The sequence below is a fragment of the Nanorana parkeri genome, unplaced genomic scaffold (assembly GCF_000935625.1).
Source record: "Nanorana parkeri isolate BGI_ZX_2015 unplaced genomic scaffold, ASM93562v1 scaffold760, whole genome shotgun sequence".
Classification (NCBI taxonomy): Eukaryota; Metazoa; Chordata; class Amphibia; order Anura; family Dicroglossidae; genus Nanorana; species Nanorana parkeri.
The window spans coordinates 84,524-101,306 of record NW_017307028.1 but is presented as its reverse complement, the minus strand read 5'-3'; the positions used below and the strand labels follow the sequence as shown (position 1 = coordinate 101,306).

Genomic DNA, 16,783 nt, shown 5'->3' with positions numbered 1-16,783 from the left:
AGAGCCCACTGCTTGTATGCAAAACTAAACAAATGCGTATTTGAGACGACCTCGCTCCCTTTTCTAGGGTATGTTATCTCCCCGACTGGAATCCAGATGGATCAGTCGAAAATTGCCTGCATCCAAAAATGGCCAATTCCAGACTCAAGAAAAGCTCTGCAGAGATTGCTGGGATTCTCTAATTTCTATTACAAAAATGGAATGTCCCCTAATTCTAGAAATCCCTTACTCGGAGCTGGTTCAGTAAACAGGTAGAAGATGTATAATTAATCAAAGTGAATATTTAATCGTAGAAAAACAAACTAGAACAATACATCCACAACAAAACATTTAAAATCAATTAAAAAACTTCCCTTGGATAAACAGTTATTAAAGGAACAAAGATGTTCTGCAGGCCAGCTGGTGTGGCATGAAATAGTTAGAGCAGATACATACAGTGTATTACATATGGGGATACAATGTATCCGAGGTTACTCACAACTCGTGTTGCTCAGGGAGCTCGGGGAGAGACAGTCCTGCTCGAATCCCACAGCACTGAATGATTTTTCGCTTCAGTAAGCGTGTCCGATGGTGGTGCTTGGGGTCCAGAGATGGGGATTTGTTGATAGGGCTAAAAAATATATGTAAGTAAGCGCCCTTCCCTCTCCACCTGCTTGGGACTCTCACTAGCCCGCGGGCTTGAATTTCAAATTTGAGAGGTATCCCGAAAGCACTTCGATGTGTATGTGCGGCCGCACAATGAACAGCAGGAAAGGTGAATGCAGGAGCCTCGACCGTGAGAAGTTCCAGGTGCAGATGGGGATCCACAGGCTGTGTGAAGACCACAAGCAGTCGTCCGTTCGATATTCCTCAATCTCTGCTGGATTGGTGTGGGTCCCGATGCAGCTTGACTCAGACCATATCCGAGCCGGCTGCGCTCCGTCTCCGCACTTCGAGAACCGGCTAGAATATGCTTCTACCGAGACTTGTATACGGGGTGAGCTTTTGTGAGTGTCCAGGGAAGTTGCTTGCACACGTTACCCTGACGCGTTTCCTCCCCACAAAGGGGCTTCCTCAGAGGGGCGTGTGTCTTGTATTTTGCATGGATGTGTTAAATAGCTCGTTAATGATAGACTGCCAGATTTCACACAGTCAGCGAGCCATGTCGTTTTTCAAAAGGTGTACTTTTGATATTGCATATACTTTAATATAATATAATGGCACCTGTGGAGCCTTAAATTACATTCCTAAGTACCTTTACCCATACATAATCACAAGTGTACGTGTGTTTTGACTAATATATAGTAATATATAGTAATAGAGGAATAAACTTTTAACATCATGTGTGTCCATACGGACTGGAAGGAAAAAAATTTACCCTTCCCCATGACTGTAATAGGTTACCCTTTTTGGACATCTTAGTGTGCAAAGATGCCGAAGGGACCCTTTACACCAGTCTGTATCGAAAAGCCACAGCTGGGAACGCCATCTTAGAAGCCAACAGTGCCCACCCTTCTTGCCTAAAAGACAGCATCCCCTTCGGTCAATACCTGAGAGTCAGACGAAATTGTACCAACGATGTGGACTTTGAAAGAGAGGCACATAACTTAAGACTCAGGTTACGGGCCCGTGGCTATTCAAATAGAATTTTGAAAAAATCTTACAAACGTGTAAAAAGTGGACCTAGGAAACTCAACAACACCAACATAAGTACATCTAAATTAAATAAAAGCAATAAAAACGGTAGAGAGGACTCCCTTCCCTTGTAAGATTAATTCTAACTTATAATAACCAACATGCACAAATATTAAAGATCCTTCAAAAACATTGGCATTGTTTGACCAGAGATTCGAGAATCTCGAGGTTTGTGGGTATTAAACCTACCATCACGTACCGAAGATGCCCCTCCCTGAAGGATAAACTGACCAGTAGTGATTTAATGAGTAGGACTAAAACCTGTTGTAAATACAAGGGCACTTTCCAATGTCAGAGGTGCAAATTCTGTCGATACGTCCAGACTGGGACGGAGATATACACCCCGGGGGGTAAGAACTTTAAGGCCCACCATTTTGTCAATTGTGAGACAAGGGGTGTTATCTATTTGATGCTTTGTCACTGTGACATGTTTTATGTGGGAAAAACTAAACGCATGTTTAAGAATAGAATATCGGACCATTTGTCCGATATAGCAGCAAGAGACCTCAGGTCCCCCATAGTTAGGCACTTTGTGAATACCCATAATGGACGTATCGACAGACTTCGCTTTTTTGCCTTGGATAGGGTCCACCAACCTAGACGTGGGGGGGATTGGGACAAATCCCTATTGCAGAGAGAGTGCAGGTGGATCAATCAGACGGAGGCTCATGAGGCACCAGGGCTTAATGATATGATTAACTTTAGTTGCTATCTCTGAACCATATGTACATCAAACATAATGCTTTGTGCTTCAGTAATTGAAGCCTATGTATTTAGACTTTACATTTTATATTTTTATATTTTGCATTCCTAAGCCGAAAACCCGTTGCCTCTGTTAGAGTGGTACACTTTGTCACACTTTATTATATGTAAATTCATCGGATTATTTGACTGTCCATATATATATTTCTAAAGTTTGTAGGGGACTCCTTATGGCCTTTGTGTTACCTTGGTCGAGTTTAGACTGACTGTTCAACATTATTCACTGGGGGGTGAATCCCCATGCGGGTTGTTTATTATAACTCACCTGTTCCGTACCTACATAGCTCTATGTGATTCTGAAACTCATGTGTTGATTTAAGCTATATTAGTAGATATCTTCTATTACCCCCCAGTATGTCCGTATGATTGGCCCGTCTAAACTTCATCCTTTTTAAACATCAGGAGTTTCCTTCCAGTCCGTATGGACACACATGATGTTTAAAGTTTATTCCTCTATTACTATATATTAGTCAAAACACATGTACACTTGTGATTATGTATGGGTAAAGGTACTTAGGAATGTAATTTAAGGCTCCACAGGTGCCATTATATTATATTAAAGTATATGCAATATCAAAAGTACACCTTTTGAAAAACGACATGGCTCGCTGACTGTGTGAAATCTGGCAGTCTATTAGCCTCATTAACGAGCTATTTAACACATCCATGCAAAATACAAGACACACGCCCCTCTGAGGAAGCCCCTTTGTGGGGAGGAAACGCGTCAGGGTAACGTGTGCAAGCAACTTCCCTGGACACTCACAAAAGCTCACCCCGTATACAAGTCTCGGTAGAAGCATATTCTAGCCGGTTCTCGAAGTGCGGAGACGGAGCGCAGCCGGCTCGGATATGGTCTGAGTCAAGCTGCATCGGGACCCACACCAATCCAGCAGAGATTGAGAAATATCGAACGGACGACTGCTTGTGGTCTTCACACAGCCTGTGGATCCCCATCTGCACCTGGAACTTCTCACGGTCGAGGCTCCTGCATTCACCTTTCCTGCTGTTCATTGTGCGGCCGCACATACACATCGAAGTGCTTTCGGGATACCTCTCAAATTTGAAATTCAAGCCCGCGGGCTAGTGAGAGTCCCAAGCAGGTGGAGAGGGAAGGGCGCTTACTTACATATATTTTTTAGCCCTATCAACAAATCCCCATCTCTGGACCCCAAGCACCACCATCGGACACGCTTACTGAAGCGAAAAATCATTCAGTGCTGTGGGATTCGAGCAGGACTGTCTCTCCCCGAGCTCCCTGAGCAACACGAGTTGTGAGTAACCTCGGATACATTGTATCCCCATATGTAATACACTGTATGTATCTGCTCTAACTATTTCATGCCACACCAGCTGGCCTGCAGAACATCTTTGTTCCTTTAATAACTGTTTATCCAAGGGAAGTTTTTTAATTGATTTTAAATGTTTTGTTGTGGATGTATTGTTCTAGTTTGTTTTTCTACGATTAAATATTCACTTTGATTAATTATACATCTTCTACCTGTTTACTGAACCAGCTCCGAGTAAGGGATTTCTAGAATTAGAGGACATTCCATTTTTGTAATAGTTTGTTGAAACCCTGGGGATTGGTACATTATATAATATACCATACTGTACTGGCGTAACTCCTTAATGTTCCCCCGTTTGCTGCACGATTCTCTAATTTCTACAGGAAGTTCATCAAGGACTTCTCTGCCACCACCAAACCACTGACTCGGCTGACCAGTTCCAAAACAAAATTTATCTGGTCCGAAGAGGCCTAATCGGCATTTGAGCTACTGAAGGACAGATTCATATCTGCCCCGATACTCGTCTTCCCAAATCCGAATCATCACTACGTACTGGAGGTAGATGCGTCTCAAACCACAATAGGAGTGGTTCTATCCCAGCGTAGCTCTTTCTCTACACCTCTACACCCCGTGGGGTTCTACTCTCGCACCCTGAACTCCGCCGAGGTAAATTACCCCATTGGGGAGAAGGAGCTTCTCGCCATTAAGTGCTCCCTAGAAAATTGGAGACACCTTCTAGAGGGTTCATCGCATCCCATCACCATTTATACAGACCACCGCAATCTACAATACCTCAAAATCAGCAAGACATTATCCGCCCGTCAAGTACGGTGGAGCTTTTTCTTTGATCGGTTCGATTTTCAAGTCACCTACCGACCAGGGTCTAAAAATGGCAAAGCCGACGCCCTCTCACGTCTGGCGGAATCCCGTACCACCGAAGCAAATCCATCATGGATCATACCCCCTGAGAAGATCATCCTTGCCACTGTTGGCTTAGAAAACCAACTCCGGGATGCCCTTGGAGCTGATCAGGCCAACACGCCCCCTGGACTTCACGTGGATAACAGAGGTCTCTACTAAAAGGATACCAAGTTATACGTACCACCTTCCCTCACCACTCAGGTAATGAAGCTTTACCATGACACACCTATGGCGGGTCAACCTGGTATCACCAAGACCACGGATCTGATACGTAGGAACTTTTGGTGGCCAAACATGTCCAAAACCATTGAAGAATACGTTACAACTTGCGAGATTTGCGCCTCCTGCAAATCCGATAGGAGACGGCCTTACGGCCTTCTTATGAATCTCCCAACCACAACTAGACCTTGGGAATGGGTATCCCTTGATTTAATTGTGGAATTGCCCCCTTCCCAAGGTAATAACACTATTATGGTTGTTGTAGATATGCTCACCAAAATGGCTCACTTCATTGCCCTAAACAAATTACCTTCCTCAAGAGAGACCGCTGATGCCTTCATCTCCAACATCGTAAGGCTACACGGAGTTCCCAACCAAATTGTATCAGACAGGGGCTCCCAATTCATTTCCAAATTCTGGAAAGCTCTCTGTAGCAGACTACAAATTGATCATAGAATGTCTAGCACCTACCACCCTCAAACAAATTGTCAGACAGAACGGGTGAATCAGTGTCTGGAACAGTATTTAAGGTGTCACTGCTCATATCGCCAAGATGATTGGGAAAATTTGCTCCCCCTTGCAGAGTTTGCCTACAATAATGCTACAAATTCTTCTACGTTATACAGCCCGTTCTATGCTAACTATGGGTTCCACCCCAGACCTTTTCCTACTGTCGTTGTTCCTACCAATGTTCCTGCAACAGATGATTACGTAACTACCCTGCAGAACACCCTGGCAGCACTAAAGGACAACCTGCAAAAAGCAAAAGAGAGACAGAAGTTCTACTACGACCTGCGCAGAAGAACAAGCCCTCCCTACCGGGAGGGGGACCAGGTCTGGCTGTCTACAAGAAACCTTCGGTTGGGGACACCCTCCAAGAAGCTGGGTCGACAATTCCTGGGGCCCTTCACTATAGAAAAGGTCATCAACCCCAACACCATGAAGCTTGCTCTGCCTCCTCGATTATTAGCCACTAAACCACAAATCCGCAATTGAGGAATTTGTACTTCATTGATGTCAACAGACTCCGCAGTTGAGATCCTGACAGATAGCCTAGGAGCGTTACACTTTCCTCCACCCCAATAGAAGGAGCACTGACTGTTTTTGTAGATGGATCCTGTTCTCGTCCTGATAATAACACTTTTCATACTGGATATACAGTAGTGCATCTGCCTGACAAAGTCATAGAGGCCCGACCTATACTTTTTCAGTCCGCCCAGGCTGCAGAGCTCATTGCTCTTACTAGGGCATGTCAGCTTTTTGAGAATCAAGAGGTAAACATTTACACTGACTCCAAATATGCCTATGGTGTTGTACATGACTTTGGTATAATCTGGCAGAGAAAGGGTTACGTTACTGCTGACGGGAAAGCCATTTCTCATTCTTCATTAGTGACACAGCTCCTAGAAGCAATCACACTACCAGCTAAAGTTGCTATCATTCATTGTAAGGCACATACTTCAGGCAGTGATAACATTTCTAGGGGTAATGCACTCGCAGATGCAACAGCGAAACAGGTTGCTCTCACTGTTCCAGCCCTTTTGCAAATGCCACCCCTCATACCTCCCACACTCCCTTGGGATCATATCCTATTGGATCTACAGGCCCTAGCCTCACCTGAGGATCTCTCTTACTGGCAGAGACAGGGTTTGACACTGAGTCCTGAAACAGCACTAATTGCCAAAGGGGGGACACCAGGCATACCAAAAGCAAGTGCTCCATTGTTTATTTCCCAATATCACAGAGTGGGACATAGGGGATAGAAAGTCACTGCTGAAGCTTTAGCACAGGATATTTTCATTCTAGATCTTAACTCATTGTGCCAGACTTTGTATCACGATGTATTGAACGCATCAGAAACAATCCTAACATACCAAATAAACCTAAACATCATTAGTATCCAACAACAACTTTTACACATTTACAGATTTACTTCACCCACATGCCCAAGAAAGGCCAAAGACAAGACTATTTATTGGTAATAATAGATATGTTTTCAAGATGGGTGGAGGCTTTCATATGTACTATAGAAGATGCAAAGACAGTTGTAAAAATTAGGGATGCACAGATACTTTTCGAGTACCAGTGCAGATACTTGGCATTTTCATGAGAACTACCAGGGTTGCAGCGGTTGCAGCTGGGACCTGGCTCTGGCGCTCCACCACTGTCCTAAAATCATTAGTCTGTATTGTTTTAGAAAAACTGTCACATGACAATAAACAAAAATTTATCAGTACTCATACTTGTAAGTACTCGGCAAGTACCAGTACGCGCAAAACTGGTATCTGTGCATCCCTTTATTTATATTTATAAAAACAAAATCGTACATTAAAACAGAGATGTACAAATCCCAGGAGCTCCGTGTGCTCCTTACAAATGACAGCTGCCTTCTATTTTTTAAATTTTTCTCTAGTCTAGTCTTGGAGCTCAAAAGTATCGGTACATGTACTTGTACTTGTACCGAGTATTGTACTTGGTATCTGTGCAACCCTAGTAAAAATCTTAACACGGGAAATAATACCTAGATGGGGATGTCCTCTACAGATTTCTACAGATGGACCAGCCTTTGTATCCAAAGTATTCCAGTGGTTTGTTAGGATCCTTCAGATGGATATGGAACTTCCATTCTCCTACCATCCGCAGAGTTCAGGTATTGTTGATAAAGATAAAATTATCAAGAATAAAATTAGGAGGGCCACAGGTGGTACGTTTGCCAAATGGAGAACTGCTTCCTGCGGTCCTGGCCGAAATAAGGATGACACCTTCCAAGACCAATCACCTGTCACCCTTTGAGGTTTTAATGGGTAGGCCATTCCCAACACCCTGGATCAGGAGACCTCTAATAGTAGAGCAAGGGGATTTGGGATTGATAAAGGAAGAATATTGTAAGAATCTGATTTTGAAATTGAATGGCATCTACGGTAAAGTATCTTCTGTTCTCCCATTGCCTTCACAGGAACCCACACATGGATTTCAGCCCGGAGATGTAGTGGTGATTCGCCAGTGAAACCGGAGTAAGAAGCAAGACTTCCCTTTCGGCCCTCCTGCTACAGTGGTTGCGGTGACCAGAACAGCAGTCCTGACAGAACAATCTGGAGCCTGGATCCATGCTGAGAGGATAAAGAAAGTACCCCAAAGAGCCAAGAAGCAAGACACAGACAAAGGAGATAAAGACTCTGAACCTGATGACCATGCTTCTCTCACCACAGACTTCTGGGAAAACCTTGTGCCTACTTTGCATGCTGGCACTGACAGTGTTCTTGCCCACATGGATCATCACTAACTGTATTTACCACCCTAAGGACTTGGGAATTTCAGGCCAATATGTGGTTCATCCCCAGCCAATATGACCCATACAAAAATACTAGAAAGACAGAGGAGAGAATTTCAGCCTAAACATTCCACTTTCTTTTCTAACAAAATGTTGTTGCTCCAGTTTAAGCACTTATATGCTCGAAAATCAGGCTATAACAAGTGTTGGGTGTGTAGTAAGCTGCATCCTAGCACAGCTAGGATCCCCTTGCTTGTTATTCCCTATTTTTAAATGGTACTCCCCCGATGGCTATAACCAATATATCAGCCATGCACATGAATGACACTATCACTTCTCAAGCGATTGGCAGGAGTCACTTCCCAGATTGGTGTTTCAAGTTGGGAAGTATATCAAACAAGGGTCAAAAGTTGTGTCACAAGTCACGATTCAATATATCCCTGAACCGAGACTTGTTCAATATATCCCTGAACCAAGATCTGCCCACTATGTGGCACACTAATGATCCAGAAATTAATTCAACTTTGTATTCTTTTATTTCGTCCAATAACCCTATAGGACAAGTCCTCATTTTTTTGACATTGGGAAGTCTCCCCGAAGGTGTCCAGAGCATTGTAGGCCTGCAACCTTTTCTTTGAGTAACAATACCTACATATGCTGTGAGCTGGTATGTTACCCATGGATCCCAGTTAAAGCTAGGGGGTGGTGCTATTTGGCCTCAGTGGTCCCAGTGATGGGAGTAATAGGGGGTGACCAGGGGGGTATCAGCACCTTCTAAAAGTTGGTACCCACCCCAGGTACCCTCTGAAACACATAAATAGAAGAGAGTTATTTTTTAATCGGGACAAGGTTTGGTCAGGGTTCCCCTCCTGGACAGGATGGGGAATTGAGTTAATCAACAGGCTAAATAATTATTCTAAAAATATAGATGAGATAATGGAGAAGAACTCGGTTGATATTAAGCTTTTGAGTATTGAAAAGAGAGCAATTCGTAAGCAATTAGAGGTCCATGAATTGGCCATCGAATCCATGAGTGCTGTATTGACAGGACTTTGTGAAATGACAGAAGATTATGAATGTTGCACCTGGTTTCATAATACAAGTTGGAGTTACCAGATTATTATGATATAATTGATAAACATAGAAAGGAAGTGACTGATCTACAAGCTGAAGCCAGAGATATAGCCAAGGATGGATGGAACCCTTTCAAGGAATTGGGGAACGTTGGCGATTTGTTTGGCTCCATCTTTTCATGGTTTAAAAAAGTAGGAATATTGATTTTGATGGGTTTGTAATTTTTCCTTGTTGCTTATGCTTTGCTTAAAGTTACCATATCTATCTGCAGTAGAGTTTCATTAAAGGATAAAGTTACAAGAAAGCTGTTAACACAGAATGATGAAATCACTTCGTGATTTAAGAGGGGAATGTAGGGACAGCAAGAGTTAAAATATATTCTGAACTATGTTTATAAGCTTATGTAACAGGAATAAATGTAGTTCCGCTTTTTTACTAAGAAATTACCACCATTTGCACAGTTTCCTGTTGTTTTGCTAATATGTTTATAAATAATCCGATGCTAGACATCCTGTGCAAAGCTGGCTGGATGTCTGAAATATTATGCTGTGATACATATATATATATATATGTGATTGTTGGCCACCCCTCACCTTATATTTCGTAGCCCTCTCGTACTGAATTGCATAAAAGCACAGCCAGCGTAGCCATTAAACTGAGCAGTCTTTGAATCCATCTTTGTCTCTGTGTTTCATTGATTGCTCCCATAATTCTGAGGGTAACACTGATCGTCTTCATAAGGAACAGAAACATCTCTCGATACTTTCACTTTCAACAAACAGAATGTGGCCAGCTTCACAACTGTAGCAAAAGTGTTTCTTACAACTTTTTCTACATTTTATAGTACACACACTGTTAGATTTATTTATAGTTCTAAACAAGATTTAGATAAGACAATCAATGATCTTGAGCTTAGACCCTGAAAATCCATGCTATTCTGAATTCAATGAATGGACACACACATTGAGGGGAATTTAACAAAACTGGAGCATACAAAATCTGGAGCAACTGTGCATGATGACAAATCTACTTCTCTCTTTCATTTTCAAATCTTAACTAAACAAACTGAAGAGAGAAGCTGATTGATTACCATGCACATCTGCCCCAGATTTTGATAAATTCCCCCCATTGTGTGTGTATATATATATACTTTAATGGTATCCCAGTCTTAGTCCGTAGGGTTTAATATGGAGTTGGCCCACCCTTTGCCGCTATAACAGCTTCAACTCTTCTGGGAAGGTGTCCACAAGGTTTAGGAGTGTGTCTTTGGAAAGTTTGACCATTCTTCCATTTGTGAGGTCATGTACTGATGATGGACGAGAAGGCCTGGCTCGCAGTCTCCGCTCTAATTCATCCCAAAGGTGTTCTATCGGGTTGAGGTCAGGACTCTGTGCAGGCCAGTCAAGTTCCTCCACCCCAAACTTGCTCATCCATGTCTTTATGAACCTTGCTTTGTGCACTGGTGCGCAGTCATGTTGGAACAGGAAGGGGGTATCCCCAAACTGTTCCCACAAAGTTGGGAGCATGAAATTGTACAAAATGTCTTAGTATGCTGATGCCTTAAGAGTTCCTTTCACTGGAACTAAGGGGCCAAGTCCAACCCCACACCATAATCCCCCCTCCACCAAACTTTACACTTGGCACAATGCAGTCTGACAAGTACCGTTCTTCTGGCAACGGCCAGTCCATCGGACAGAGGCGTGATTCGTCACTCCAGAGAACACATCTCCACTTCTCTAGAGTCCAGTGTTGGCGTGCTTTACACCACTGCATACCAACCTTTGCACTGCACTTGGTGATATAAGGCTTGGATGCGGCTGCTCGGCCATGGAAACCCACTCCATGAAGCTCTCACAAAGTTTGGAGGCTCGTAGCTATTGACTCTGCAGACAGTTGGCGACTCATGCGCACTGTGAGCTTCAGCATGTGCTGACCCCGCTCTGTCATTTTACGTGGCCTACCACTTTGTCGCTGAGTTGCTGTTGTTCCCAGTTTCTTCCACGTTGTTATAATGCCCCTAACAGTTGACTGTGGAATATTTAGTAGCAAGGAAATGTCACGGAACACATGAATCCAATGATTTAGAGGGGTGTCCCAATACTTTTGGCAATATAGTGTGTGTATATATACACACACACACACAAATGCACAGCAGAAGAGTTAACTGCCAGTTTCAAAGTTGTCAAATAAAAGAAAACTAAAAATAAAACCTTCAAAGCTCAATACTTCGAAAATAAAATAAAAAGAAACCCTGAATATGAAATTTCAGCAACAAACTGGGAGTTTAATGAATATTGTATTGTACACATTTGTTTGCATCAGATATACTTTTCTTCCCACATACTAGGAGACTGCAAACTCAGCTCATACGTAGTTAAGTAGCTCAAAATGAACACAGAAGCATTTAAAACAGATATCGAAGCAAGTTACAAGGTTCTGAAAACAAGATGCATTTGCCAATCTATAGAAGCCCTAACATACCTGTATTATTCTACCTCATTCTGTGTTCCCTTAAAGTAACTAAAGGAATGGTCTTACCTTTTTCCTGATATGTGTTTTGACATTCAGAAAATGAAAAGGGTTTGTATACGTTAATGTTATTTGCTGGTCTTTAGGTTTCTGGTAGATCACGTGTGATTTTCTATTTCCTCGGACACACCCTTCTCTACCGTTCCTTATTGTTCTTATCTTTAGTGCAGTGCTGAAGTTTCATGTATACATGTACTTGAAATGACAATCTAGCCCTGATCTCAAATAGCACACCAAAAAAAAAGAAAAGAAAATGGATCCTCCAGCAAAAAGAAAGAGACTTGAAAATATCCTGATTCGCCTCTGTGACAGGTTTACACGCACTGAGGTGAATGTGATTTGTCCTATGATTAAAGCAGAAAACTCTGTTCGTGTTTTCTACAAACTGCAAGAGGAAGAGCTGATTGAAGGCTTAAGAAGTGCCGGGGAAGAAAATGGATTTCATTTTCTACAGGTTCACTGGAAAACCTTACCTGGCAGCAAGGAGATGGAGGGAATCCTATTCATTGAATATACTGCATCACAAGAGACTGATCAAAATCATTGCAAGAGGTTGAGAGAAAAACTTGAATCAAACCTACAGACAGCTTTAAACGGAAGATATACCTTAATCGATAAAGTTGACGACATGACTCAAACGGTGCCACAGCCAATTATTTCAGGTACAGTAATAATTACAATCCAGTTTTCCCGCTATAGAGCTGATATATTAAAAAGAAGTGCTTTAGAAATGTTGTGTTGTCCATACCAACTGATCAGCTTTCATCTGTCATTTTTTTAGTTCTGGTTTGAAAATGACCCTAGGATTTTTTTTTGTACAACAATCATACAGCCACACTTCCAATTAATAGTGCAGGATTTCTATATCACCCATCAACCGACTCGCTGACCAGACACATTGGACCAGCAATAATGTGGGTCATAGTGCACTTGTAAATATTGAGTATATTGAGTCCAGAAGTGGACTGTGAAGCTGCTGTGTATATATACATATTTATTTGGCGAGCAGCCACCTAATATGCCTGATTAGAGAGACAGCAGCGCCGCTTCTTGATTGTGTTTAGCCCAGCCAGCCTGAATTGCCATCAGGTATACCGAGGTGATCTGGGCCGGCTACAAGGATTTTTGCCCACACAGATGAAGATGCATTTTTCCTCCCCCTCCCAGCTCCCTCAGGTGGCTGTCTGTGCAGCCTTACCATAGCGCCAGCCCTGCTCACCTTTCTTAAGCTGGCCATACACCTATAGATTATCTGCAGATTTTCTATGGTCAAATGGATAAAGTGCAACAAATACCGCCATCTATGCTAAACTGTGTGGATTGAGGAATCTCCCACTGGGTCAAGCTTCAGTATCTTGCTGGCTCTCAAAATACCTGAACAATCTGATTGGATGCAGGCATTGTTCAGCTATTTTGATAGCCAGTGGGGCCAACTAGCATGATACTGAAGTTTGGCCTAGTTGCAGATTCCCCCATCCACACAGTCTAGAGTAGATGGAGAAATCTGTTGCACTTTTTCCATCTGACCATAGAAAATCTGCAGATAATCTATAGGTGTATGGCCAGCTTTATACTGCTACCTCTAGACCCCTCATCTGTCTCATACTGCCACCCCTGGGCCCCCTTGCCTGTCTCATACTGCCACCTCTAGACCCCTCACCGGTCTCATACTGCCACCCCTTGGCCCCTCACCTGTCTCATACACTATAGACATGTAAGATGTGGAAAAATTTGGTTCCGTTCGGATATTTAGTTATTTTGGGATTTGGATCCTAAATTAAATTTGGTTCCGGTTTTGGCTGAAATCCGAATTTTCGTTTGTTTTGGATGAGTTTACGAATATTCGTTGGAAATACTAGAGAAAACCATATACAGATATTAATACTAAAGCTGAATCTCCTAGACCTGAATGGCATTCGGGATCTCCTGAATGCTATTTGGATCTGGGAACCATATACATATATTACTAAAGCTGGGGCTCCCAGACCCGAATGGTATTCGGGAGCTCCCAATGCAATTTGGAAATTCGGATCCCGAATGGCATTCGGGTCTAGGAGCCTCAGCTTTAGTATTATATGTATACACTGTATATGGCTCCCATGTTGCCATAACGGAAATGTGTATTCAGACCCATTCGGATGCATTAAACCAAAAAACACATCTGATTGGCCAGAAAAGTCACATGTCCGATTCAGTTTTGTTTTTGAACGAAATTCGGACGGGATCCGAAATCCAGTAATGGAAATTTGGATTCGGATGCATTCAGATGCATTGGGATTCGGAAATTCGGATATGTCCAAATGTCCTAATTTCTGAATCAAAATTCGGATAAATTTTGATTCAGAACTAAACGAATGTCTAGTGCCTTCTAACTACATGGAACAGTCAATATCTATGGTGAATATATAATGCCATAGTGCTCTCAGCTGAAACCAATTATGTAAATCTATAATGTCTCCGGGTACCCTAAAGCAGACCTTAATTACATTTACAAGTCTGCCTAAATAAATTCCTGACATGTCACAGTATACAGTAAGAGTAGCATTTTTATAAAAGCTGTACTTTCTACCATTAAAACTCTGAGCTCAAGTGACTTTGCCTAGACTAAGATGACGTTATCATTCTGCCGCAGGCAGGAGGAGGCATTTCCACTGTCTTCTACCCCCTTCTCCTGTGTTTAGATTGCAACAGTGTAACTTTGTAGTCACTAGTAAGATCAGTTAGGGTCTGGAACTCACTGCCACAGGCGGTGATTTCAGCAAATAATGTGGAATTGTTCAAGAAACTTTTGGACGATTTCTTAAGGGACCGTAGTATACAGGGGTACAGGTACTCCTAGAATGAGATCCTAATAGGTTGGACTTGATGGACTAATGTCTTTATTCAACCTCAAATACTATGTAACTATGTAACTATGTAACATGGTTAGAGTCTTTCCAGGGGATGATCTGTGTCAGACATTTGTGCACAAAGCCAAGAATGGGACAACACAAGAAATGACATGACTGTATCATGTCTATATCAGCATCTCAGTCCAGGAAGTAGATGCTGACCCTGGATGATGCAACGATGGTGCTATCATGCTAATGAAAAAAACAGATTGAAACTATTGTCTGAAAGTAATGTGGTCTTTATGAGAGGTAGTAAATACCTTTATTTACCTTTATTTACTGCATTCTGCACCTAACATCAATTGAAGTGCCTTACCAGCCAAAAACTCCAGCCCTAAGAGGGACAGGAACAGGGTCATTGCTATTACTGTGAAGACCTGAGGCACCCTTGGGTACTTCAAAGATAAGAATGTTTCAGAGCATATTTTCCTAGAACCTGAGCATATGCACTGTATGTACAATACACACATTCCTATACTCACAAAATGTGCTTAAATGACTGTGCCAAAAGTGAGAGCCTCACACACAGACTTTTTTTAAACTGAAACTCTTTCATACATCTTCTTTTCAAAACATACACATAGAGTTCACACTTTGAGCCTACCTTGAAGAAGCACTTTATTACAATAGAATACTTGGCAACCGTTGAAACAATAAACCCTTAGGTCAGGAGTATATAACACTGGTCAACACACTTTTTCTGGCATTAGGTATTCCAACGGTTTTAAGGTAATTTTGGGGTGCTGAATCCAAATCTGGCATCAGTTTTTGTCTATCACATCAGGTTTTTGAGATATCAAATATTGCATTTTCAATAAAAACAGCAAATTTATGCTCATATACGAATAGCTATACAGGCATACATACAAGAATAAGATAAGATACAATATACAATAATAATGAAACAAACATTTAATGAGCCGTAGCACAAAGTTGTGAGTGACTGCATATCAATGTGAGTGAATGCATATTACCATGTAAGAATTGAATTGTCAAGATAAGAAAAATATGTACAAAAAGGTCATTCACAATAGTGATGTTACATCTGCATAAACAACCTCTTCTTTGACGATCTCCGATGTACAACTTGTGGAATGTCTCTCATCAAGGACCAGCAGTAATCTGCCATCATGTTTGAGTCCCATCGGCCTTGGTAACGTTCTTCCATAACTTTAATGTCTTGATGAAAGCGTTCACCTTGCTCTTTGCTCACTGACCCATGTTCTCTGGAAACTGGGCCAAGTGACTATGTAAGTAGGTGAACCTTAATGCCCATTCTACATCCAAGTGCTTGGAAACTCAAGAGCAGCTCCTCCACAATCTTTCGATAGTTGTCCGCTTTCCTGTTCCCAAGGAAATTCCGCACCACATAAGAGAATGCATTCCAAGTTCTAGCTTCTGCCGCAGTCATTGTTGTAACAAAGTGTGGATCCCTGATGAGTGTTCTTATTTGAGGGCCATCAAATATTCCTGCATTTTTCTTCTCGGCACTGAGACTTGAAAAGGTTGAACATATATAGCTGAAGCAGTCTCCAGTGTGATCAAGAGCTTTGACAAATTGCTTCATTAACCCAAGTTTTATGTGCAGTGGGGGAAATACAATTTTATTCCTATCAACCAGAGGCTCATTCTTGATGTTCTTGTAACCAAGCGTCAAACTGATTCTTGGTGGCCAGTTCTTTTTAACCCAGTGTTCTAATGTAGCCATACTGTCCCAGTAGCACAGGAAACAAGGGTATTTGGTGTGACCTCCTTGCTGACCCAGCAGAAAATTAACCATTTTCAAATCAACACAAATTACCCATCCATGAACCTGATATTCCAATCTATCCAGAATAATCTTGATGTTGGCATACTCTTCTTTCATTTTTACAGAGTGTCCTATTGGGATTGAACTAGGGCTGCAGCTAACAATTATTTTCATAATCGATTAGTTGGCCGACTATTAAGTTCGATTAATCGGTTAATCGGATTTAAAAAAAAAAGGCTCCAGTGATTGACGACTAGTTTGTGTTAAGATTGTAGTCCATCACGGGAGCAAGCTTGGCGCGGTGGAAGTAAAAAAAAAAAGTGTGGTGTGCAATATAGTACATTATACAGCGGCGCAGTGCAGAATACCAGCAGCTATAGAGGAATGTAGCAATAGTACATTCTAC

The 16,783-nt window shown here is 42.1% G+C and overlaps 1 protein-coding gene across 1 annotated transcript in view; it reads left to right on the top strand.

The window, feature by feature from the left end:
* The first annotated feature begins 11,982 nt into the window (after window positions 1-11,982).
* The window catches only part of LOC108793577, a 50,542-nt gene continuing 45,741 nt past the window's right edge, over window positions 11,983-16,783 (top strand). The window contains exon 1 of the mRNA XM_018564562.1: window positions 11,983-12,398. Within this exon, the coding sequence (XP_018420064.1) occupies window positions 11,990-12,398 (409 nt within the window). The 5' untranslated portion in view covers window positions 11,983-11,989. The remainder of the gene's footprint in view (window positions 12,399-16,783) is intronic.